We start from the raw sequence: 26,083 nt of genomic DNA, 5'->3' as shown, positions 1-26,083 counted from the left end.
CCAGCCTTGGACTGCAGTGAATTGCTGGATCCCAGGTCACTGGTTAGGTCTGTAGGGACAACAACCACCCTTTCAATGGAATGCCTCTCCCTGGCTTCAGTTCTTCTGTCTAGGCTGCCCCTTTTTGATCTCATCCCAAACTCAACATGTTCAAGGCCAAATGCCCCCCTTCCCCTGCCAGACCTGCCCCTCCTGCCCTAAATGGCTTTTCTAGCTCTGGGACCGCATCACCCTTCACCAGGAGACCCAAGCCGGAAGCCCGAGGGTCCACCTCACACCTCAGCCAGTTTCTGGGCCTGTGGATGCCACCTCCCGGGTACCCCTCCCCCCACCCGCCTGCCCTTGCCCTGCCCTCCCCTCCCACCCGACTCCAAGCCTCCATCTCCCACCTGGGCCACCTCCACAGCCCCCTGGCCTCCCTGCAGAGCTCCCTAGTACCTCATTCTCCACACTCCAGCCTAGAGGGATTCCCCAAAGAGCAAAACTGGTCTCCTGCTTGAAATTCTGCCTTGGTTCTCCCTGCCCTCAGGACAAAGCCCCAACTCCTCAGCCTCGGGTCGAAGGCCTGAGCCCTCTCCCCCCACCCACCCCCGTTCATCTCTTGCTACTCACTGCAGCAGCCAGCCCTCCATTCTTCCTGAACTACTTGCAGATCCTACACAGTCCACACAGCACTGCACCTCTAAGCCTTTCCATATTCTGTGCCCTCCACTTGAAACGCCTCCCTCCACCTTTGCTGTCTGCAAACCCAGCCTTCAAGATTAAGGTCAACCATCCCCTCCTGAGCACCCAGGTGGGGTGAGTCCCGTAGCACCGTGTGGTAGAGCCCTCTGCCATCACATCTGCCTCCCCCCACCTGGCTCTGAACTCCCTGAGGGGAGTGGCCAGCCACACAGGGGTGCAGGAAGCCTGTCCTTCCAGGCCTGTTCTATATGTCCCACGTCACACTCTCGCTTCCCAGGCACAGCCACAGAAGGGCAGGCTCTTCCAAGAGCCCACGTCAGGGGCTCACCTCGATCGCTGTAGTCATCTACAAGGATAACTTCTTCTAGCAGGGTGTCTGGGGATGTCTCGAGGACACTGTAAACTGTCCGAAGGAGAGTTGACCAGGCTTCATTATAAAATGTTATGATGACAGATGTCGTGGGCAATTGATCATAATTGTATTTCTTCTCTTTGCACCTGCGAACACAACACAACTTCAGGAATCAAGACCCCACTGTTGACTGTATGTACCAGGCCCAGGCTGGTGCTGGGGATGGAGTGATGAAAGGGACGTAGGTCACGGTCCTGGGGCCTCCCCCTGGGGAATGGCAAATAGCTGCTGGGATGTTCCAGAGTCCCCCGTGTTCCATTAGGAGACCCAGCAGATTCTTTAAAAAGGTTTTAAATACTTAACGAGCTTGAACTGCAGATGCTGTTTTTAAGCTTTAAAGAAATTTTCAGATTTGTGCAACATGCAAACTCAGCAGAATCAGAAGGGAGGGGGACTGTTACTTTTCCCCGCCCAACAGCTCTCCCATCTGTCCACGCCTTTCCAATCCCACTGAGGCCTTTGCTCAGACTGCGCCCTTTCCTCCCTTTCCTGCTTGGCACACTCTCTGTCCTCTTTCAAGAACAACTCACCCCGCCTTCTCTGGAAAAGTCTGGGGACACCTGTGTGGGGCAGGTGCTCGCCCCTCCTTGCTCCTACAGCACCTTGCCCACGTCTCCGTTTCAGCAGGTGTCACTCTCCGTGCTCCAGAACTCACCACCACTTGAGTCTCCCCCTATCTTCTCCCAGCACCTTTCCTACTCTGCATCCCAGCAGGGGCTATGCTTTCAAAGGTGATGCACTGAATGCATAAACTGGAACCATGGCTAGGATGTGTGAACATTCCAGGAAGGGCTCTGTAGAGAACACTGACTACCCCCTAGCCCCCATACCACTGCCACCACCCACCCTCCCGTTCCATTCTGAGGCAGTCTCGTGGTGAGGAGGGCGCTGAGCCCACCCATCTCTCTGGGGTTAGGCCTTGGCTGGCAGTGATAAGAACCATTTAGCTCCCTCTTTCTTTGGTAGGGTTTTCTGTTACTTTGCACAGAAGGTTCCAGGTTGACACAGAATTCTCTCCTCAGAGTAATGGATGACAAACTCCCAGTGTCATCCCAGGGAGGAGGCAGTGCCTGGAAATCAGGACATGGCTGACAGCAAGATAGGGGAGGAACAGAAACCCACAAGGGACACCAGAAGGACCAGGGTTTGAAGGCTGGCCTGGCTAAAGGCCAGACCAAGGGATGGGGTGGAAATTCGAGAAGAAGATACATGTTGAGGCCTGGCCAGCCTCCGGGGGCAGAAAGGGAAGGTCTTACAGATAAGCTAAGTGCAAGATCAAAGAGATGGAGAACCAAGCAGGGTGAGGGGTGAAACCAACATCTATTGACTATCTACCACGTGCCAGGCACTGTAGCAGTGGGACCTGTATCAGTCAGTCACCGATCATTTCCTCATCGCCTACTATGTGCCAGGCACATAGGCAAAGCCCCTGCTTCCCAGAGCTTACAATCAGGGGGATAATAATCAAATAAGTAAACATATCAATAATTTCAGAAAGTTAGGGTGCTATGAAGAAAAGGAGGGGGATGAAAGAGAGAGCAACTACAGAGGGGAGTAGGAAGGGGGAATGGAGGCAACCAAAGAAGAGGTAATCAGGGAGGGCCCCTCCAGGAGGTGACATTTAGGATGAGGCCTGAATAATGAGGGACCCAGTCCCACAAAAAGCAGAGGAAAAGCCTTTTGTGTACACAACTTATTTCTTTTTTTCTCCTTTTATTTTATTATGAAAATTTTCAAACATGCAAAAAGTAGAGAGAACAGTATAAGAAAGTCCTGTGACCCTTTCACCTAACTTCAGTAGTCCTTAACACATGGTCTTGATTCATCTTTGTCTTCACCCACTACCCCCATCCCAGACTAATTTTAAGCAAAACCCAGCATACCACAGCATCCATAAATATTTCAATATATATATCTAAGGGATAAAGATTCTTTTCATAATGAACACAATATCATTGTAACACGTTAAAAGTTAGCAATTCCTTAGTGCTATCACATCTCCAGTCTATAAGCTTTCATCAAAATTAATGGTGTGTCTTCCAATGGTTGGAAGACACACCATTCTCTTATGAACCAATAAGAAAGACAAATGCTACCAATCATAACTGCAGAATGCTCTGATTTTAAGAGACATCCTAATTTCAGAAATGTTTAAATATTTTTTTTAAAGTGGCTTAGAGCAGCGGTACCCAGGGACCGGTTTCGTGGAAGACAATTCTTCCACGGATGGGGGGTGGGGGGTGGAGATGGTTCAGGCGGTAATGCAAGCAATGGGGAGCAGCAGATGAAGTACCGCTCGCTCCCCTGCCGCTCACCTCCTGCTGTGCGGCCCGGTTCCTAACAGGCCCGGGGTTTGGGGACCCCTGCCTTAGAGGGAATTCCCTGGTGGTCCAGTGGTTAGGACTCTGCACTTTCACTGCCGAGGGCCCAGGTTCAATCTCTGGTCAGGGAACTAAGATCCCACAAGTTGCACCACGTGGCCAAAAAAAAAAGAAAGAAAAAATGCCTTAGAATTGATGAAATGTAGCACTTTATTTCACTCTCAAAACCTCTTCCTATGTTAGCATTCACTGTTCCTATTTTAAAGACAAGGCTGAGAGGCGGGGTAGCCTGGACAGTTCTCAGAGTGCCTACAAGTATGTATGTACTTGGCTGAACTCCTTGTGTCCCTGTGCGATCTTGTCACAGGGTTCTGGCTCGTGCCTTTGACCCTGCGGGAGGCTCAGGTGGGCCATCAGAATCTAAACAAAGATCCCTACATCCCCTCTCCTCAACCAGCCCTCCCTCCTACCAAGAAACAGGAAATTTCTCCTCTCATCCCTCTCAGGGTCTTCTAAGTAGCTCCAGGTCCCTTTTCCTAAGCGCCAGCACAGTTTCTGTAGAGGGCTCTGAGGCTACCCAGGCAGCAGCCCAGGCTCTGCCATCACTGGGGTGGCCTTGCCACATGAATAGGCTTATCTGAGAGTCTCTGAGAGGGGCTGGCTCTTCTCAGCCCCCTTTACATTCTCATGCCTGCTTCATCTGTAGGCTGGAGGCATGACCACGCTGGTGCCCTGAAGCGATAAGGCATTCCCATCAGCCTTAGCCAGCAGGACCTGAATTCTTGGACACGCTGGTCTTCTGAATCATGGAAGTGATTACTTAGCGCTGTGCTCCACAGAGGGGAGTCCAGCCCATACTCAAAGGGAGGAGAATTAGGCTCCTTCTTTTAAAGGGAAGACTATCAAAGAATTTGTAGGTATATTTTAAAACCACCACACATGAACAGAGTGCAGCAGAAGTAACAGTATGTGGCTTCTAAGACCAGGTCATAAGACACCGAAGGTTCCTGTTTATTCCCTCCCATGGACCATCCAATCTGGGGAAAGCCAGCCACTATGTAGTGAGGACACTCAAGTGTCCCATGAAGAGATCTATGTGGAGAGGAACTGAGGCTTCTGACAGCCAGGACAGCCCAGACAGACTTTCCAGCATATGATGGGCCATCCTAAAAGCAGATCCTCCAGCCTCAACAGTCCCAATCAAACCTTGAGATGACAAAAAACCCAGGTAGCATTTTGACTACAATCTCATGAGAGACTCCCAAGCCAGACCACTCAGATAACGCACTCACAAATCCTTGACCCACAGAAATTATGCGAAATAATAAACGTTTATTGCTGTTTTAAGTCATTAAGTTTTACGGTCACACATGCACTGAAATAAATCGCAAGGAAACTATCAGACAGGCCTGAGTTGACATTTTATAAACCAACAGGCCTGTACTCTTTTAAAAAACGTGACTGTCCTAAAAGACAATGAGAGTCTGAGGAACCATTTCAGACTAAAGGAGACTAAAGAGGCAGGACAACTAAATGTCCTACTCGATTCTCAATTAGATACCGGGTAAGGAAGAAAAAAGTTGCTCTAAAAGTTGGGACAGTTGGAAACATCTGATATTGTATAAATTTCCTGAATTTGATAACTACCTTCATGGTATCATGAGAGAATGTCCTTGTTTTTAGAAAATACACACAGAAGTAACAAAGGATAAAAGATTATCATCTCTGTAACTTATTCTCAAATGTGTATAATATTATAGGATACATATAGAAAGAGAAAAATTAAGTAAATGTGGCAAAATAATGAGTGGGTCTAGGTGAAGGCTATAGAGGATTTTGGCTATTCTAGCAAATTTTCTCTAGGTTTGAATTTTTCAAAATTAAAAGTTTAATACAAAAAGAAGAAAAGAAAATTTTTAATGTTGCAAAGGGTGTACCCAAACACCAAGCCAATTCTGACCTACACGTATCTCAATCTTAGTGGCCCTGTCCAAGGCCCTCTCCTTTCTCACTCATTCCCACTTCTACCAAAACAGCTGCCCCCTGAGGATGTGGAGGAAAAAGAACACTTGTACACTGTTCGTGGGAATGTAAGTTGGTGCAGACTGTGGAAAACAGTACGGACATTCCTTGAAAAACTAAAAATAGAACTACCGTATGACCCAGGAATTCCACTCCTGGGTTTATGTCTGAAAAAACCCAAAAACACTAATTTGAAGATACATGCACCCCAAATATTCACAACACCATTATTTACAATTGCCAAGATATGGAAGCAACCTAAGTGTCCATCAACAGACGAATGGATAAGAAGATGTGGCAGAGGGCTTCCCTGGTGGCGCAGTGGTTGAGAGTCTGCCTGCCGATGCAGGGGACACGGATTCGTGCCCCGGTCCGGGAAGATCCCACATGCTGTGGAGCGGCTGGGCCCGTAAGCCATGGCCACTGAGCCTGCGTGTCCAGAGCCTGTTCTCTGCAACGGGAGAGGCCACAACAGTGAGAGGCCCGCGTGCCGTTAAAAAAAAAAAAAAAAAAAAAAAGATGTGGCAGATATATACAATGGAATACTACTCAGCCATAAAAAAGAACAAAATTTTGCTATTTGCAGCAATGTGGATGGACTTGGAGGGCATTATGCTAAGTGAAATAAAATAAGTCAGACAGAGAAAGACAAATACTATATGACATCACTTATATGTGGAGTCTAAAAAAATACAACAAACTAGTGAATATAACAAAAAAGAAGCAGACTCACAGATACAGAGAACAAACCAGTGGTTATCAGTGGTGGGGGGTGCAAATTACTGGACGTAAGATAGGCTCAAGGATGTATTGTACAATATGGGAAATATAGCTAACATTTTGTAATCAATCTAAATGTAAAGTAACCTTTAAAATTTGTATAAAAATCTGAAAATTTTTTAAATTTTAAAAATAAAATAGAACAAAATAAAATTAAGAGAATAAAAAGTCAGAGACAAAAATTTTTTTAATTAAAAAAATGTTGATGAAAACAAAAACAAAAAACAGTTGCCTTCCTCCAAATATATGTTAGAGCAAAAAGAAAACACACACATATATGTATAAGAATATTAATAATTATGTCTGGATTTAATATTCTCCGAGTACTAGACAGGGTGCATAGAAAAGCCACCACAGCCCACTAGAAGCATCAGAAAGAACTGCTTATACTACATGAAAAAAAAATGTGTTTTTGTGAAACTAAAATTAAGATTTTTTTATCTTTAAAAACAAGGTAAAGCTAAAATTTAGTTTCACATATGCACCAGTCCAAAGAGAAATGAGTAGAAATAAGGACAATCAGGTTTTCAAACATGAAATTTATTCAATTTAAACGAACTGTCCTTTAGTTTGAAATCACATCCTTACTGTTTTGGATTAAAATTTATTTCTTCTCATGATGGGAGTAAATAGGAGAACAAGACAAGCTCTGTTTGACCAAATAGAGTTGGGACTGTATGTCAGCCCCTCCTCAGTGTTTTTGTTTATGTGTTTTCACTGCTGTGCAAAATCCAGAAGTTCAAGGGCACTGTTCTCAAATGTCCAGGTGGGCTATTTGTGTGCTCTGAGATTACAAGATACCAATTTAGCAATATACACTCAGAGCTTTCTTTTTTTATTATTATTAAACATTTTTTATTTTTGGCCACGCTGCGCTGCATATGGGATCTTAGTTCCCCAACCAGGGCCCTCAGCAGTGAGAGCTTGGAGTCCTAACCACTGGCCCCCCAGGGAATTCCCTACACTCAGAGCTTTAAAATGTTCCTCTTCTCATTCATCTCATATCAATACATCTAAGAATTTCTCACCCAAGTGAATAATCAGAGATACCCTGAAGGAGGCTTGTCGTAAAAATTTTTCTTTGTAACATTATTTATAATAGTGAAATTCTGTAAACAATTTAAATGTCGGAGGATAAACATTCATGGTTGCATGAAGAAATGCTATATGGCCATCCAAAGCCATGTTTTCAGAGAATATTTAGCAATAAAAAAAGGATGACCACTCTCTGACATTTAATCAGAAAAGCAGGGTACAGATCTATAAACAGCATCATGTCAGTTCTTCGAACAACAAAGTGTGTGTGCATGCACTCACACATAAACAGTAAACAATAGAAAGAAATATGCCAAGAATGTTAACAATGGTGATCTCTGAGCAGTGGGATTATCACTGATTCTTATTTAATTCTTTATATTTTTCTGCATTCTAAAATTGTTCTATAGGGCTCCCCTGGTGGCACAGTGGTTAAGAATCCGCCTGCCAATGCAGGGGACACGGGTTCGATCCCTGGTCCGGGAAGATCCCACATGCCACGGAGCAACTAAGCCCGTGCGCCACAGCTACTGAGCCTGTGCTCTAGAGCCCGCGAGCCACAACTACTGAAGCCCATGCGCCTAGAGCCATGCTCTGCAACAAGAAAAGCCACTGCAATGGGAAGCCCATACACCACAACGATGAGTAGCCCTGCTCGCCACAACCAGACAAAGCCCACGTGCAGCAACAAAGACCCAACTCAGCCAAAAATAAATAAATTTATTTTAAAAAAATAGTTCTATAATGAACATGCATCATTTTTATAATCACAAGAAAGATTTTTAAAATGCTGAATCATATTTCTTTAGCTTGCCATAGCAAATGTCTTCACTGAGTAATATTTAACATTCTGCCCTCTCCTTTTTTTGTTGTTGGCGTAGTATATTTTCTCCTTTGTTCTTTAAAATATCGCTTTACAATAGCCAAGACATGGAAGCAACCTAAATGTCCATTGACAGATGAATGGATAAAGAGATGTGGTATACACACACACACACACACACACACACACACACACACACACATATAATGGAACACTACAGCGACATAAAAAAGCGTAAGATGATGCCATTAGCAGCAACATGGGTGGACCTAGAGACTACCATACCAAGTGAAGTGAGTTAGAAAGAGAAAGACAAATACCATATAATATCATTTATATGTGGAATCTAAAATATGACACAAGTGAACTTATTTACAAAACAGAAACAGACTCACAGACATAGATAAAAAACTTATGGTTACCAAAGGGAAAAACGGGTGAGGGAAGGATAAATTAGGAGTTTGGGATTAGCAGATATAAACTACTATAAATAAAATAGATAAACAACAAAGCCCTACTGTATAGCACAGGGAACTATATTCAATATCCTGTAATAAACCAAAATGGAAAAGCATACATATATATATATATAACTAAATCACTTTGATGTACACTAGAAAGTAACACAGCATTGTAAATCAACTATACTTCAGTTGAAAAAAAAAGAAGATAAAACATCCTTTAAAAGCATTCTCCTTCATGAAGTTCAATATATCCTTCCTGAATATCTCTAAATCTGCATCCAGGAAAAACACTTTCCCCTTTTCCTGGGTGATAAAAAGCTGTGCATCCTTCCATTAGGCAAGGGCAGCTATGCATCACTCAGGGTTCCACTTCTGCATAGGAGATAAAAGAGAGCTCAGAACCAAATTCACTGCTAAATCATAGTAAGCCATCCTTTCCTTAACTTTCTGGTATAATCCATGTGCTTTGTAAGGGCAGGGGCTGAACTGTGTTTTTCTCTGTATTTTCTGCATGCTTTGCAGAAAATACCTAGTAATACCTAGTAATAATAGTAACATTTATTGAGTGCCTACTACATGATAGGCAGCGTGCTAAGCATTCTACATGCATTATTCCCTTTAGCCTTCAAAACAACCCTACTGGGTGCGGACTACCATAACCTCCACCAGTACAATATATGTCTATGTATTTTATGGATATGAATGAATGGGTGCGGCAAATACTTCCAGGTCTTCTTTTATATTATATTTAGGTTATCACATAAACATCTTTAAAAAAATGAAAATTCATATCCTTTGGAGAACAGGCCAGGGAGGTCATAATATACATAGGTGTGTTTTATTGGCCCAGAATGCTTTCTCCTTTCTTCATCTTACTGCACTTTGCTCTTTCAGGAACCATGCCTCCTGCACTCTCAAGCTGTATGGTTTGTGCAGGGCTGGACACACACACACACACACACACACACACACACACACACACACGCATACATACAATGTGTGTGCACACACTTGTGTATACATATGCACATATACACACCCCTCTGGGAAGGTCACATGCCCCTGGCCTGACCAATCAACATTTTCCTGATGAAATCAGTTGAGTCCCTGTATTCAGGGCCCAGAATAATCTGAACCCAGTTCTAATCTCAGGCTTTACTGTCATAGAAGTCAATATATTTTCTTTTATATTTAAGTCAGTTTGCATTGAGTTTTCAGTCACTTTCAACCAAAGAACCCTAACTAAGAGAGAAAATAAGTCCTTTTTTAAGGTGAATATAGGACTTCCACTCAAGGCAGTATGAAAGATTTAAAATATCTGGGAACACCTCTTGGTAAAGGACACCCAAAAAATTCTTGATAAAATACTTTAAAAAAATCTTTTAAATGCATGGATCAGCTTACAAAAAAGTAAAAGAAGTCCTCGGAGTACAGGAACAACAAGGAAATCTATGAACCTGGATATTAGAGGTATCAGACAGAGCATAAAATAAGTATGCTGACTATGCTTAAATAAATAAAAGAGGACCTCAAATGAATGACAAAGAAACAAGAATGACAGACAAATTTAACTCAGTATAGACATCTCACAGCAAAGAGCAAGCCAGGGGACAGTGGAATACTATCTTCAAATGCCAAACTATCAACCTGGAATTATATACCCAACCAAACTATTTTTTGAGAACAAGAGCAAAATAAAAACATTTTCAGATAAATAAAACTGAGTGTTTACAACAATAACCTTGTCTACAGCAAGAAATACATGATATCTTTCAGGAAGAAGAAAAGAATCCCAGAAAGATCTCTGAGATCCAAAGATGACCATTCAGGAAAGAATGATGGGAAGAGAAAATGGTAAACGTGTGGATAAATGTAAACAAATACTGCATTTTTAAAAATGTCTAATGTGTTGGTTTAAAAAGCAAGACAGAATTAAAATAGTGGAGTAAAATGACATACAAATTGGGAAAGAAGGTGATCAATGTTAAAGCATTCTAGGATCCATAGTTATCGATTAACTTTAGACTTTTTTCAGTTAAATATATACTTTCAAATTTACCACTAAAGATTGGAAATAGATAACTGCCAAATTAATAGAGAGAGAAAAATGGAACCAGAAGGTTCTATGGGTTCAAAAAGCAGTATGGAAAAAAGAGAAAAAACATAGAAAAAGCATAACAAATAGAAAGCATAAGTAAGATGGCATAATCAAACACTAAAGTATCAGTAAGCACAGTAAGTATAAATGGACATAACTATCTAGTTAAAGTCAAAGACTGTGAGTCAGGATTTTTTTTTTAATGATAACACAAAATCCAGCAACATGCTAATTAGAGACATGCCTAAAAGCTAAGTCACAGAAGAAGTGAAAATAAAAGGATGGGAGAAGGTATCATGAAACTCTAACCAAAAGGAACATGTTCTGTAGACTTAAGGTACTGATTCAAAGAAAGGACGCCACTCTGACAACCACAAGATGGGTCTAGGAAAAACTAATAAAATAGCCTCAGTTTACAACCTTGTCGGGGAAGCAAAGAAACATCAGTCTAATCTCCACACCATGTGTGATGTTTCTCCAAAGGTAATGTTAAGAGAACAGACAAGCAGGCTACCTCTCTGCAAAAAGAGAAATCTTAACCAACTCCCTTCTGCCAACCCCAGCAAGACACAAACACTTTCTTTTGCTGAATTACCTATTTAGAGCTATTTTGAGACTCTTTGCCATCCTAGCACCCAAGTCCTAGTCCTTAAACTTGGATACACACTCTGCAACTATAGCACTAATACGGCTAAAACCAGAGCAAGTGTTCAGGAAATGCAAACACCTGTGTGTATTATTTACACACTTTTCTAACCAGCAGTTCACAACTCCTTGGCAGTGGCAGAGAACAGCTGATGTTCACATGCGTGGCATCCCCATACATGTGCGGTGGAAATGCAGAGCCCCAAGGGCGCTGTCACTCTACCTTTCTCTCCTGCTAAAGAGGTCAGAATGCAAATGAGAATAACAGTATAGGATTATCTCAAGGCTTCCCTTATCTATGAAAACTAAAACTTCATGTAAGTATTGGTACATGATTACCCACCATCACTTGTGACACACCTTGTAACTGACTGTGATGTCACCACGAGTTTCATCTGCATTTGACCTGTTATCAATCCCCACTTTGTCTAATTCTGGTATTCTCCCACAGCCTCAAAAGCACCCACCCTTAATCTTCGGAGTGAGAAATCCAAAGGCTCTAAGCCAGTAGCTTTCAACACTAGCTGCACATCAGCCTCAGCCTAGGCCCTACCCACCAAAACTCTATTTAACCATTCTGGGGAAGATCCCTCACATAATTTTTCAAAGTTCCCCAAGGCCACAAACCCAGCTATCTGGCTCCCCACTTTGGCCTGCTGCCATCTCACAGCGAAAGTTCCCTCTCCTCACTAGGCTCAAATGAGACGGTATTTGTGAAAGAGTTTTGCAAACCCTATACTTACTACACTACCATGCAAGAATTCCTTGTCATCCTCCTCCCTCCTCCTTTTCCTCCTCGATTCAGTGCCGTAACTAATAGAAAAAAAGCGATGCACTCATCTACTGGCATGTGAATTATTAGCCTCACAGAAGGGCCAGGGTCTACACCAAGTCTTGAAGAATTAGAGCCAATACTTCAAAGTGTCTCTATTAGCTACCAAGGCTTGCAGATGCCAGAAGAACCAAGCCAAACAGTCCCTTGCCTATGATAACACACTGATCCCCTGTAGTGCAAAGACTTTGGTTAAAAACGTGTGTGGGCCTTTGTACATACTCATGCCTGAATATGTTCTCACCCACTTACCCGTGTGTATATTTTTCAGAATCTATTTCTATACCTGGAAAAGTCTAGAAGGATACACAGCAAAATGTTAATAGTGGTTCTTCCCAGGATGGTAGGTTTATGGATGATTTTTCTTTTTCTTTTTTTTTTTGCTTCTCTGTATATGCAAACTTTTCTAGAGTGAACATGTATTGCTCTTATAATTAAAATTAACAGATAAATAATTGCTTCCATATCAAAAGGGAGGATGGAATAAAAGATCTGGGTTCTAGATCAGCTCTGCCCCAGATCTGTGTGTTACCTTGGGGGCATGGCTTTTCCTCTCTGGTTAGATTGGATGCTCCCTCAGGACCTTCCCTCCTATGACATTCAAGGATCCTAACCACACCTCTGCTTATTAATTAGTTCTAACCCTCCCCCTCACCCAGGACCCCGACTGTGAACTCATAATCTGCCATTCTGGTTTCTCAGGCTAAATCTCAACACCTTATTAGGTCCTCACGCCCGTATGAACTATAATAAAAGTGAGTCTTCGTGAAAGGCCTTGACACTACTGGCTACATCTAAGTTATACCTCAAGGCCTGGCTGGGCTGAGACCGACACAGATGGAGCTCACCTTTCTCTCTAGGCAAGAATGACCCAATAGGCCTTGCTGCAGGAATTAAAGACAGGAGGCATTCACACTCCTTATCACGCTGGGTTTGGATTAACTTCCCAGGGTCATTGCAATAGCAGGATCTATAAGCAAATCCTGATAGGACACAGAGCAGCTGTGTCACCATGGAGATGGAACACCATACGCCCCACAGGTCATCCACAATGTTTCAAAGAGACTTCACAACCTGGGACAACAGAGGAAGTTGGAACCTGGAAAAGAAAAACTTTATGACCAATCCCTGGACGACTCTTAAAAGCAACCTCCTGAGTGTATTGTTGGCAACAGGGAAGGCAGGAAAAACTAATAAGAACTGAGTACACAGTGTGTTCCCAGGTGTTAGGTGTTTTATTAACTCCTAGGTTGTGTTATTTCTACTCATCCCCTATTTTGCCGACAGGGAAATTGAGGCTCAGAGAGGCTAGATAGAGCTGATGAGCAAAAGAGCCACGATTTTATTTCACGTGAGCTGGGTCTGAACCCTGATTCTGACCTGAAAGCTTCCCCTAGACCTTGCCTCAGTGAGCACCCTTCGTGTTTCAAGGAGATAAACATATATTCAGCCATTTGGCTGAAGAGGAGGAACTACCACCAACCCCAACAAACAAAGCTCGACTCAAAAAGATAAACAGTAAAAGTGCCTAAGGTAAAAGCATAGGCTAGGCATGAGCAGATCCTGAAAAACAGCAGAGACAGTGAGGTGCAAATCCATTCAAACTTTGCCAGTGAGGGCAGAGGTGGGGCCTCCTCCTGCAGACATTCATGCTCTCTCTGACCAAGGACGCACAGAGCAGTTGCCTAAAATCCTGAAATCAGCACAGTACCATGGGGGCCAGGAGGGTCACAGTCCCCCAAGGCCAGTTCCACCACTTTCCAGCTGTGGGGCCTTGGGTGAGTCACCTGACCTCTCTGGGCCAATTTCCACACCTGTAAAGCAGGAGGGACAAGGAGCAGGGAGGAGTGGCAGATGCCTGGTAGATACAGGAGGTTGCCCACTTGGCTCCAGAACCCCCTCTCTGAGCCCTCTTTCCCTCAAAGTCTTTAAGGAGGGGGCTCCAGCAGGGACCTGGAAGATCCCTACCAAAAGAGGAAAGGAAATAGAAGGTCAGGAGGGCCATCCTCCACCTGCCAGCTTGTTCCCTTCTTACCTAAGCAGTGGGTACAACCCCTCCAGACAGCAGCTCCTATAGGAATTAGGCCTCTGACCACACAGGTTCCAGGACTGTGTTACCCACAGGAGTCAGCTCTGCTGGACCACAGCCAGAAGGAGCCCTTCCCAGCAGCCGCTCCTTCCTGACTTCCTCCACTTAAAGGTCAGGAGTACCAGAGAGAGGGCAAGGAGGCTTGCGACTTCCGACTTGCCCTTCCAGGCACCTTTCATCTCACCTGCCAGGCGGGCCCTCCCCTCCTGGTTGATTCATGGGCCCTGGTGCACACAGGTGCACACAGGTAAGTGAATGAAGCCTGTCTCGAACCCCACAGGTCCTTAGCTTCGCCAAAGCAGGACGTTACAGGCGTAACTGGACTGGGGGTGCCTTTGGACCCAGGAAGGGCACCCAAAGGGTCTCATCTGAAACCTGTCTGCAGATTTGTCAATTTCTGAGATTTTTCTATGTTCATTTTTTAAAACTTTCTCCCCCACCCCGCAGTATGAACACTTTCACTGCCCACTTCCGAGTGACTCAATAATACGCGAGATCCCCAGGTCTTTCGAGACCCCGGTTCCACCTTGCCACTTCACAGCTGCAGAAACTGAGGCCCGGGGACTCCGAGGGCGGTGCTTCTCCCGCCACCTGGGGACTCACAGAGGGTTCCAGCGCTCGGGCAGGCGGCGGTGCAGCGAGATGCGGTCGCTGAGGTAGATGTTGATCTGGTGCAGCCGCACGCTCTCCTCCTGCAGCCGCAGCTCTTCGCCCTGCAGCTGCAGCCGCACTGCCTCGCCTCGCGCGCCCAGAGCGTCCTCCCGCACCGGCGGCCGCGGCAGAACCGGGTCTCGCCGCCCAGAGCGCGGGGTGCGTGGGAGTCCTGGCTCGGCCGTCCCGGCCCCGCGCCGCGCCCGCAGCACCGAGCCCAGCCCGGCCAGGGCCAGCAACGCCAGCAGTACCAGCAGCGCCTCCCGGCCGCGCCGAAGCCCTCGCGGGCAGCGCCTCCACGCCGCGCGCCCCAACATGCGCCCGCCAGCTGCGGCCAGCGCCCGGCGCGCCCCGAGGCGTTGGCGCAGCCAGCGACCCGGATCCCGGAACCGGCGCGCCGCCCCGCCCCCGGCCCGCCCCACCTGCGCCCCGCCCCCTTCCCGCCCCTCCTGCCTGCCGAAGGGGCGAATTTTTACAGGGTCCTCAGGAGGGCTCGCTGAGCCGTGCACCTTCTTGGTGGGCTGTGTGCTTTATTAAAAAGGTAACGGCCGTAAAACCCTCAGCTCAGCGCCTGGCAAGTCGTAAGCGCTCCGTAAATGTTGGCCGAATGCGCTGTGCAGGGCGCTATGAATTTCACTGCCATTATCTCATCTGACCCCTACACAGTCCAATAAGAGAGGTACATTTTACAGATGAGGAGACTGGGGCACAGTGAGGCTAATTTACACCGGGCTATCTCATGGAGGCCTGCAGGCATACCGACCTAAGACGTACTGCTCGGATCCCTTGAATAACAAACCCTCCTCTGGCTCCCTATTAGTCGGTAATGTTTCTTATTCCTCACTTTACAGACGCCTCCAAGAAACTTATCAAAGAAATGAACTATCCTCTCAGAAAAACACGCAAACACACCCATGACTGCACACACCCCAGGCCATCCCTTCATGTTAAGTAGCCCGGTTCCTGGCTAGAGGTTTCCTTTGGGAGGATTGGGAGAATGAGGAAGCCACAGGGGTGCCGGAAATATTTAATAGGGTCCAGACGAGAGTGAGGCATGAGGCTCTCTCCAAGGCAGAAAATTGAAGCGTGGGCCAAATAAGTCTCAGTAATCAAAATAAACAATATTTTTCAAAATCAAAATGAATGCAAAAAATCCATGACAACAAAACACCAAACTTTTAAAGGTAGAAAATCTAACCCTGTGCTTGCACAGCTCACTTCACTCACCTCACCCTAATCCCAGCCCTGATTCTATCTCTTGATTTTAGTGAGGATTACATGGATAAATACATATGTAAAAATTCATCAAGTTCTTCTTTAAAACCCATACACTTGACTTATGAAAGTTATATCTCAATTTTTAAAAATAAAGAAATAAAAGAACAAAGAATAAAAAAAGGTGAACCCCTAGCCTCCAGGACAAGTGCTGAAGTCCTCAGCTTGACTGGAGAGACCCCCATAATGTGACTCCAAATTCTGTAATGCCTATCCCCCCAACCACTGGGGGATAGGGGAGGCATGGTTTCACTTCAGGCCTTTACATAGGCTGTTCTCTCTGCTGGAAATGCCCTTCCCCACCTAGCAAACTCCTACCCATCCTTCAAGACCCTGCCAAAAGCCACCTCCTCCATGAAGCCTTCAGCAATTCCATGGTTTTTTAGGTAAACATATTTAAAGATCACATCATCCTTTTGTGTATTAGTCAGGGTTCCGCAAGAGAAACAAAAGCAGGAAGAGATATATTAAGAGATTTACTGCAAGAAATTGGCTTATACAATTGCAGAGACTGGTTAAGCAAGTCCAAAATCTATAGGGCAGGTCATCAGGAATGACAGGCTGAAACTCTCTGACATAAGCAGAAGCTACAATCCACAGGCAGAATTTCTTATTTTCTAGGGCAATCTCAGTTCTGCTCTTTAGGACTTTAACTTATTAAATCAGGCCCACCTAAACAATCTCCTTCCTTAAAGTCAGCTGATTGTAAATGTTAACCATATCTACGAAATACCTTCATGGCAACATCTACATTAGTGTTTGATTGAATAACTGAGGATTAAAGCCTAGCCAAGCTGACGTATCAAACTGACCATGTCTATTAGTTTCCGAGAATTGCCATAACAAACTACCACAAACTAGGTGGCTAAAAACAACAGAAATTTATTCTCTCACAGTTCTGGAGGCAATAAGTCTTATTAGCAGAGACACATTCTCCCTGGAGGCTCCAGGGGAGAATCTGTTCCATACCTTTCTCTTAGTTACTCGTGTTGCCAGCAATCCTTGACATTCCTTGACTTGTAGATGCATCACTCCAATCTCTGACTCCATGGTCATATGACATTCTTCTAGTGCGTTTGTCTCTGTGTCCCTTCTACTCTTCTTCTAAGGGCGCTGGTCATTGGATTTGGGCCACTCTAATGATCTCATCTTAACTTGATTACATCAACAAAGACCCTATTCCCAAATAAGGTAACATTCATAGGTATCAAGGATTAGGACTTCAACAGATCTTCTGGGGGGACACAATTCAATCCATATCACCATCATACTTTGTTACAGCCCTTCATACCCTGGCCTTGTAAAAAAAAAAAAAAAAAAAAAAAGAATGTAAAGGATTAAGAGTATGGGCTGTGGTCACTTTATGATCCCAGAAGTTGGTTCAGTGTCAGACACAGTAAGTGCTCAATTCATGGCTGGCTTTGTGTCTCACACTCACTTAAGTAGGCACCTGTTTGAACTCAGTGGGGAAGTACCTGATGGAGGGCACAGCCTGGTTAAGTGCAGAGAAAAGTTACTCCCAAAAGGTAACAAACATGAATTCTTTAGGTCTTCTTGCTGGAAGGGCCTCAGCAACTCAGTCTGGACGTTTTCAGAATCTGCTCCTAGAAATCCCAAGGGGAAACCATCCAGGAAAGTAAAAAGGAGGCTGACTGGACAGGGCTCCAGTTATTCTCCCTGAAACCAGAGCATTGACATATTTATTTGCTTAATCCTTTGAGCTTCCTTATTAGATCATCGCAGCCACGTCTCTAATTAACAGAGGACTTGGTAACCAGGCCAAAGGAAGTACGTTGTCCAGGCCCACAGCTGATCAGTAGCAGAACAGGAAATAGAACAGAATAAAAAGGTATGGTACAAACTGCTAGATGTCTGCCAATATCCAATCTTCTCTTTTTCCTTCTCTAGAATCCTTTTTTTAAAAATGTGTTTGTTTCTCTGGACCCATTGTCTTCCAAAATAAAGACTATATTTCCCAGCCCTCCTTGCAACTAGGCATGGCCAAGTGACTAAGTGTGCCACCAATGGGCTATAAGTGGTGGTGTCAAATAGGGCTTCTGAGTAATGTCCTTAAAGGAAACTTCCTTACCTTTCTTTCTTGCTGGCTGGATTGTGGCTATGAAGACTGGAGCTCAAGCAATCACCTTGGGTCATGCACTGAGAATGGTGAAACACCATGGCAGAAGGAGTCCAGTTCCCTAACATTGTGGACACTGAACCAGTCCTGTTGGCCTCCTTCCAGGCTTTGTTTAGTGAGAGAGAAATAAACTTCTATCTCATTGAAGCCACTGTTTCTATGGGTTTTCTGTCTTAGGCAGCCAAGTCTAATCCTCACTGATAACAGATGATTAATTGCAAGAGAATTCTCCCCAAATCTGACTCTGATGGTACGGTGATTTTAAAACCAGGCTGAAAATTCTTTGATACTCCCTTCCCTCGAAACAAGGCAGACTTCTAACTGCTTCAACCAACAGAATATGGTAGAAGTGAAGTTCTGTGACTTCTAAAGCTAGGTATAAAAGGCCATGAAGCTTCCACCTTGTTCACGGGACCACTGTTCTCGGAGCCCTGAGCTGCCAGGAAAGAAATCTGACGATCCCGATGCCATCACGCCAGAGAAGCCACAGGCAGACACACAGTCAACAGGGTCAGCTGAGCCCAACCTTTAGCCACCCTAGACAGCCCAGGCAACAGACAGGTGAGTGAAGAAGCCATCTTGAAAGTGGCTCCTCCCCAGTGATTCAAGTCATCTCAGCTATGCCCCAGATGTCACAGAACAGAGAGGTGCTGTCTTCAAATCCCTGACCCACAGAACCCATGAACATAATAAGATGATTGTTGTTTTACACCATGACGATTTGGGATGGTTTGTAACACAGCAGTAGATAACTGGAACAACTGGATGATTTTAATCAACATATTTCAAGAGGAAATATTACTGAGCATCTAAACATGTGCCAGGTACTGTGCTACAGACTAGGCAAACTACAATGAGCAACTGTCGATGATAAACAAAGCTGGATACTAGTTAAATGGGAAAGACAGATTTGAATCGGTAACATACCATTTCAATAGGGAAGGAGGTCCAGTATGAACTGATTCAACTTTGATTTGCATAGGGGTAACTGGGAGTTTTAAGTAGAGCTGAGGAAATGAAAAATTACAAAGGATTGGTCAGCATAAATGCTGATTAGCCCAGATATGTCTGTTGGCTTGCAATCATCGAAGTCAGGATTCTATCCTCCCACTGAGACTGGCAGACAGAGGCCCTATCCTTCCTGACGATCGCATTTTAAAGGAATGACTGGGGCTTCCCTGGTGGTGCAGTGGTTAAGAATCCACCTACCAATGCAGGGGGACACGGGTTCGAGCCCTGGTGCGGGAAGATCCCACATGCTGCAGAGCAGCTAAGCCTGTGAGCCACGACTACTGGGCCTGCGCTCTAGAGCCCGCGAGCCACAACTACTGAAGCCCGCGCGCCTAGAGCCCATGCGCCACAACAAGAGAAGCCACCTCAATGAGAAGCCCGCGCACTGCAACGAAGAGTAGCCCCCGCTCGCCACAACTAGAGAAAGCCCGTGTGCAGCAACGAAGACCCAATGCAGCCAAAAATAAATAAATAAATAAACTTAAATAAATAAATAAAGGAATGACTTTCAGGTCCTTGAGAAAGATACTCCTGAATTGTAGGAGATACATACACATCTCAAAGGGACAGAGAAAGGATTCACAATTGTAAGCCCTTTTTAGTAAATGTTCTTAAAAAGGGTGGTCAGGGGCCTCTGGTTAGGTGTTGGACAGAGCAAACAGCAAATTGTTTGGGTAGTCTTCAGCTTTCTCAGGCAGGCACTTAAGGGGTGCTAGTGTCGCAGTCTTGGAAACTATGTTAGTGTTTAAGTCTTTTAATGTGAGGGGAGGCGGGTGGATGAAATCATTTGTGTTGAGAGTCTGTAGTTTTTACAGGCCAAGTTTGAGCCCTAGTCAAGATGAAAGCTCAGAGAAACCTGTCTAGAATTTGGTCAAGGAGAGAATCTTTGTCACAAGACAGATACTTCTGACATCATGGTGCTGAGAGCGTAATGGAATGGACAGATAATAAAAAGATAACTTATTAGAGTTGTGATAAATATTTTGAAGAAGCATTGCAGGGTGCTAAAAGGACTTATACTAGTAGAACCTGGTTTAGTTTAGGGGTTTAGGAAGGTTTCTCTGAAGAAGTTATGTTTACACGGATACCTGGATGTTAAAGTGAGATCAGTGATTTGAAATCATACTTTAGGTTAATCTGGAACTCCCTTTGCTGCTGCCCAGCTCAGGGAAATGAATAGTTTTGTATCTCCTGTAGAAAGATAATGTGTAAACTGGTAAGCTAGTCCAAAGCTTTTTATCAAATATTCTCTATTTTCAAAGGGACCACAGCCCAAAAGTTAAGAAGCATAAGTCTGGTCTGATTCTCTCATTTTACAGATGGGGAGCCTAAGACACCGAGTGGGGAGGCGGTCTTGAACAAGTTGGTGGCTCAGGCAGAGTAGGATCTAACTTGCCATCTGCTTCAATTCACAGCCTCTGGTTACTGGCCTCCCTGGAGGATATGGCCCTTCCATGAGCAGCTCCCCCAGGGCTCCAGGAGGCGGATGGGGTTTGAGGTGAACCATACACAGCAGCTCCTACCCGGAACTGCTGCTGCTATCAGACTATAGACTAGTGGGAGGTGACTCCATGCACAAAACAGAGTCCACTGGTTGGCGCTGGAAGGCAGGTGTGATAGGAAAGTCTTGGAGCTGTGCCTTTTGGCCTCTGTCCAAACGCCCAACACATTTAAGATCTGTCAGATTAGAAAACAGACAAGGATTACAACTTGGATCGGCTTACCAAATTGGAATGCTTCCCAACAGAGGCTTAGTTGCAGAGAAGAGAGTGATGGAATTAGGCCTTACAAGACCTGGGTTCAAGTGCCAGGTAATGGAGACAAGCTGTCACTTACTGAGCACCTATATGTGCTGTAAACTGCTAGCATCTCACTTTACCCACTGACAATCTTGCAAGGTTTCTTCTCTGAGGAAACTTGGGCTCAGAGAAGTGAGGTGGTTTATCCAAGGTCACACAACATACAAGGGGCAGAACAAGGATCTGAGGCCAGGCCTCCTGACCCCTAGTTCAGGATTTCCTACCACACACCTCAATGGCAGGCTGCTGTGAGACCAAAGACCAAAGACAGCTTAGCCTCGTGGGTAAGAACACAGCCTTGCAGCCCGCTTGCCTGAGCTCAAATCCCAGCCCCATTACAGATTGCTGTGCAGCCTTAGGCAAGTCACTTAACCTCTTTCAATGCAATGTGCTCATGTATAAGATAGTGGTGATAATAACAGTACCAGAGTAGGGTTTTGGGAAGGATTGAGCGATGTAGTCCACACAGACAGCCTCCCTGGACACAAAGCAGGGTGGAAAGAGCTTCTGCAAGGGCAAATGGAAGATGACTAGTGCTTTGCTACTCAAAGTGTGGTTCTTAGACCAGCAGCATTGGTACCACCTGGGAGCTACAACAGTTTGTTAACAGAGGTAAAGTAACAGGAGTTACTCTGCTTACCCAGAGTAAGTACTATGTAAATGTTATTAATGATGATAAGTTGGCATCCACAGAGGGCAAATCCAGCTGGGACCTTAGTTCTTTTCATACCTCTTCCCAAATTGACTAACTTGTCCTCTCCTTGGGTTTCTTGTTAGTTTGAGGAGATAACTTGTTCTTTGACCACACCATCTCATCTGCTGCTCAACCAACAAATAGATTTCTGTAGAAGGCACTTTTGATTTGTCATATTAGCTCCCTTCACAGGGGATCATTACATCCCTTTTAGAGCTTAATAAGTTATACGGTAGTGGTACTTCAAACATTAGTGGGGAAAAGATGGCTGATTCAACTAATGATTGGGGCAACTAGATAAACATTTGGGAAAATAAAGTTAAATGCCAACTTCACACCTTACACCAAAATAAGTTCCAAATGATCTAGAAATGTCAAAGTAAAAAAAGAAAAGTAAGAAAATCCAATGATGAAAGTACTGGATGAAAAAACCCAGAGACCATTATGGAAAAGATTTATAAATTTGACTACATAAAAATTTTTAAATTCTGTAAAGCCCCAAATAATGTAAACTCAAAAGACAGAAGACAAATCAGAAAGACATATTTGCAGATGACATTTACCCAGTATGTGAATCAACAGGGAAATAAAAAGAACAAACAGAAATAAAAATGACCAAAGGATTTGAAGACAGCTCCCACAAAAAAGAGATCTAAAATGGTCTATAAATGTATCGAAATATGCTCAACTTCTCTACTTAAAAAGCATGCAAACTTACTCCAAAATATTTTTTTCACCTATCAGATTGGCAAAGATTAAAAAGGTTATTAATTCCAGTGTTGTCAAGGATGTGAATAAACAGGCACTCTTATCCAGTCAGTAGGAATGCAAACTGGTACAACCTTTTGGAAAGCAATTAGGCAACATTTATTTGAAATGTTAATGTTCGTATCCTTTTGATTCTGCAATTTCACATCTAGGAATTTATCTAACAGAAATAGATTCATAAGTGCTCAAGAGACAAGCTTACAGGAAGCTTATCGCAGTATTGCAGGGGTCCCCACCCCCCCCACCCCCCCCACCCCCCCCACCCCCCCCACCGCCGTGGACCGGTACCGGTCCTCAGCCTGTTAGGAACCAGGCCTCACAGCAGGAGGTGAGCGGCAGGCAGCGAGCAAAGCAAAGCAAAGCACATGAAGCTTCATCTGCCCATTGCCCCCCATCACTCGCATTACTGGCTGAACCATCCTCCTCGTACCCCCCCACCCCAGTCTGTGGAAAAACTGTCTTCCACAAAACCGGTCCCTGGTGTCAAAAAGGTCGGGGCCCGCTGCAGTATTGTATATAAAAGCAAAAAGTTGGAAACAACCCAGATATCCATTAATAGTAGATTATAAAATGAAGTACTGCACATCCATACACTAATATACCACAGTGTCATTAACAAGAATGACATTAATTCTAAGTGTTTAACATACAAATGTGTTTAAGATGCGTTGTTAAGTCAAGAAAATCAAGTTGTAGAGCTGTATGGATAGTATGATCCTATTTGAGTAAAATACACTAATATATAAAAAGGAAAAATTCTAAAGAAATATTCACCAAACCATTAACCATATTATATTTATTTCTGATTAGTGAGATTCTTTGGCCCTTTGATTTTCATTTCATTTTTTTTCAACGAATATTTATTGATTACCTACCATTTGGCAGGCAATGTACTAGGTTCAAGGGATATGATGGTAAACACCCAGAGCCATTGATCTCAAGAAGCTTACATTCTGTATTTCTACAACATTGGAACTCTTTACAACACATATTATCATCTTATTAGGAAGATATTTTAAGGTAAATAAATACTCTTTAGAGATTATTTTACTTCCAAACCCTCCTTACCTCCTTTCTAATCCATTGCACCAGTCTCTGATCCCCCTGTCCCTCCTTTCCAACCTGTTTCCTCTCTTTTCCTACAACTACCCAACTCACACCCAGTTTTTCTGCCCAACTTGTGGTCAAGCTCTCCCATGAAGCTGTCAGTGACACCCTCAAACTCTGAAACCTTCCTCTGAATTGATAACAAAAGCTCACAGACCACCCTGTTCCACAATCACGTGGGATTCCCTGGGGGCCAGGGGCTGTGTCCCTATCATCCAACACACATAATGTCTGCCACACAGGAGGCACTCAGTTAATGTTGGTTGAACAGGGATTGTGTCGGTGATGGAGGTACACCACTCAGACGGCCCTTCAAGAGAACCTGCTGCAGGGAGAACAGTTGACTAAGAGACTCTAGCTGCTATGCCTTCGGGTCCTCCGTGATATTCTTGCTGAGGCTACAGTTCCTCTGGTTTCTCCCAGTCAGTGACCGAGCATGGGAGGGACACCAGAACCCAGCCATTTCTGTTTGATGCAGGAAGACTTAGCAGACTCCCTTTGCCTGGGGACTCCCCATCAGCCTGGTCGAGTCATTCCCAGAACTGCAGGGCAGTCTGAAGCTCTTCCTACCCAAGCCTCCTCCCTTTCCACTCTCTTTTCCCAGTTGTCAGACCTGCATCTGGGTCTGAAGGCTCTCCTTCCCTTTTCTTCTTCCTTCCACCTTTATCCTACACAAGCATTTCTCCCAGGAAAAAAAAACATTATGGCATTTGATTCTTAGAGGACCCAAACCAACATAGGGATCAGTGAAAAGATACTGGAAGAGAATTCATAAATAATAAGACTGTAGATACACTTGCAGAAGAGATTTATGTATAAAGATGTGCTGGATCCATTCTTCCAAACCTTTGTGCACACAAATCACCCGGGAATGGTGTTGAAATGGATTCTGGTTCAATAGGTCTGGGGTGGACCCAAGATGCTGTATTTCTAAGAAGCTCCCAGGATGTACTGATGCTGCTGGTCCAGGGACCAGAGTTTGAGCAGCAAGGTGATGGAATCTATTTGCCCCGCTCAGTCTCTCCTCCCTGGGAGGCTGACTGTGAGGGCCACATCAGTAGGCTCTGAACCTCAGGCTAACAGTTATGTTTGGCCAATGAGGAGCATTGACAAGAGATCAGAGGGCAGGAGGAGGATGAGGTCAGAGGTTTTTATTCCTCTGGGGATTGCTTCCTACTGGGTTGCCATAGGATGGCTGCATCCCTCTACCAAAGGCCCAACTCCTATCAGGTAGATCTCTCCAGTTTTCTCTCTTGCAGAATTCCAGTAACTGCTCTCTCCCTTTCCCGCTTCAGGCCTGGGGTGGTGATGGCTCCCTACTGTTGCCAGCCTCTGAGTACTGCAACATCCCTTGTAACTCTTAGTAAATACTGCCCACATGCCTGTAATTAGTTCTTTAGTAAATGGTCCTCATTTCCTCAGCCAAATGTGCCAGCCGTCTCCTGCTGGGAACCTGACTGCTACAAGTGCTGTTCAATGCAGAATTTTTTTTATAAGAGCAGAAAACTGGAAACAACCTAATTGTGCATCATTAAAAAATGATTAAATAAATTACGGTACATCTGCTTAATGGTGTTACATGCAACAATTAAAGAGGATGCAGTAGGGACGTCCCTGGTGGTCCAGCGGTTAAGAATCCGCATCGCAATGCAGGGGACTCGGTTCGATCCCTCGTTGGGGAACTAAGATCCCACATGCCGCAGGGCAACTAAGCCCACGTGCCACAACTACTGAGCACTCGGGCCACAACGAGAGCCCGTGTGCTACAACTAGAGAGAAGCCCGCGCCTGGCAACAAGGAGCCTGCACACCACAACTAAGACCCGACACAGCCAAAAAGAAAATAAATATATATATATTTTAAAAAAAAGGATGCAGTAGATCTATGTTCATGGAAAGACACCCAAGTCATTTATTTAATGAAAAAAGGGCGGGGGAATATTCAGAATAGCATGCATAGTAGCAACCCACTTCTTTAAAAAGTAAAATAGTAAAATATGCATTTGTTAAGGCTTGGATTGCATCCCCTGCTCAAAACAAACCTAACCAAAAAGAATGGGGGTGGGGGGGTTCTGATCCCATCTTTTTCTATCACTTGTCTCTGCTCTTCTGTGTGGTGGCTTCACTCTCAGGCAGGTTGTCTTCAAGTGGGGGCAGAGCGAGCCCCAGCCTGGCTTATGACGTCCTGACAGCTGACAACCTTTAACAAAAAATCCTGCACTGAAGGAATTGGAATGAGCTTGGACATACGCTAATCACTGAACCACGTGGACTGAGAGTGGGGGAAGGAGGCTCCCGAAGAGAAAGAGGGTGTCTCTTCCCCAAGTAGGAGAGGCAGGACAGGTGTAAGCAATACAGATCCACTCTAGAGGGAATATTTGTAGTAGACATTTGTTATCCTTTTTGGCTGCCCAGCATGGGAACCCCCTTCCTATGC

The 26,083-nt window shown here is 44.6% G+C and overlaps 1 protein-coding gene across 2 annotated transcripts in view; it reads right to left on the bottom strand.

Moving 5' to 3' along the window:
- The window catches only part of GALNT12 (polypeptide N-acetylgalactosaminyltransferase 12), a 53,055-nt gene that overhangs the window by 23,910 nt on the left and 3,062 nt on the right, over positions 1-26,083 (bottom strand). The window contains exons 1-2 of one of the 2 annotated variants that reach the window (XM_079927470.1): positions 14,809-15,207; positions 1,013-1,182 (exon numbers count right to left, since the gene is read on the bottom strand). In XM_079927470.1, coding sequence (XP_079783596.1) covers positions 1,013-1,182; positions 14,809-15,173 — 535 coding nt within the window. In that variant the 5' untranslated portion in view covers positions 15,174-15,207. Of the gene's footprint in view, positions 1-1,012; positions 1,183-14,808; positions 15,208-26,083 lie in introns of those variants that run through there. The other variant, XM_079927471.1, reaches the window with a different exon arrangement.

The sequence above is a fragment of the Stenella coeruleoalba genome (genome assembly GCF_951394435.1).
Source record: "Stenella coeruleoalba genome assembly, chromosome: 7".
NCBI classification, from domain to species: domain Eukaryota; kingdom Metazoa; phylum Chordata; class Mammalia; order Artiodactyla; family Delphinidae; genus Stenella; species Stenella coeruleoalba.
Note: the sequence above shows the minus strand (reverse complement) of the source record. Positions and strands in the feature narration are given on the sequence as shown.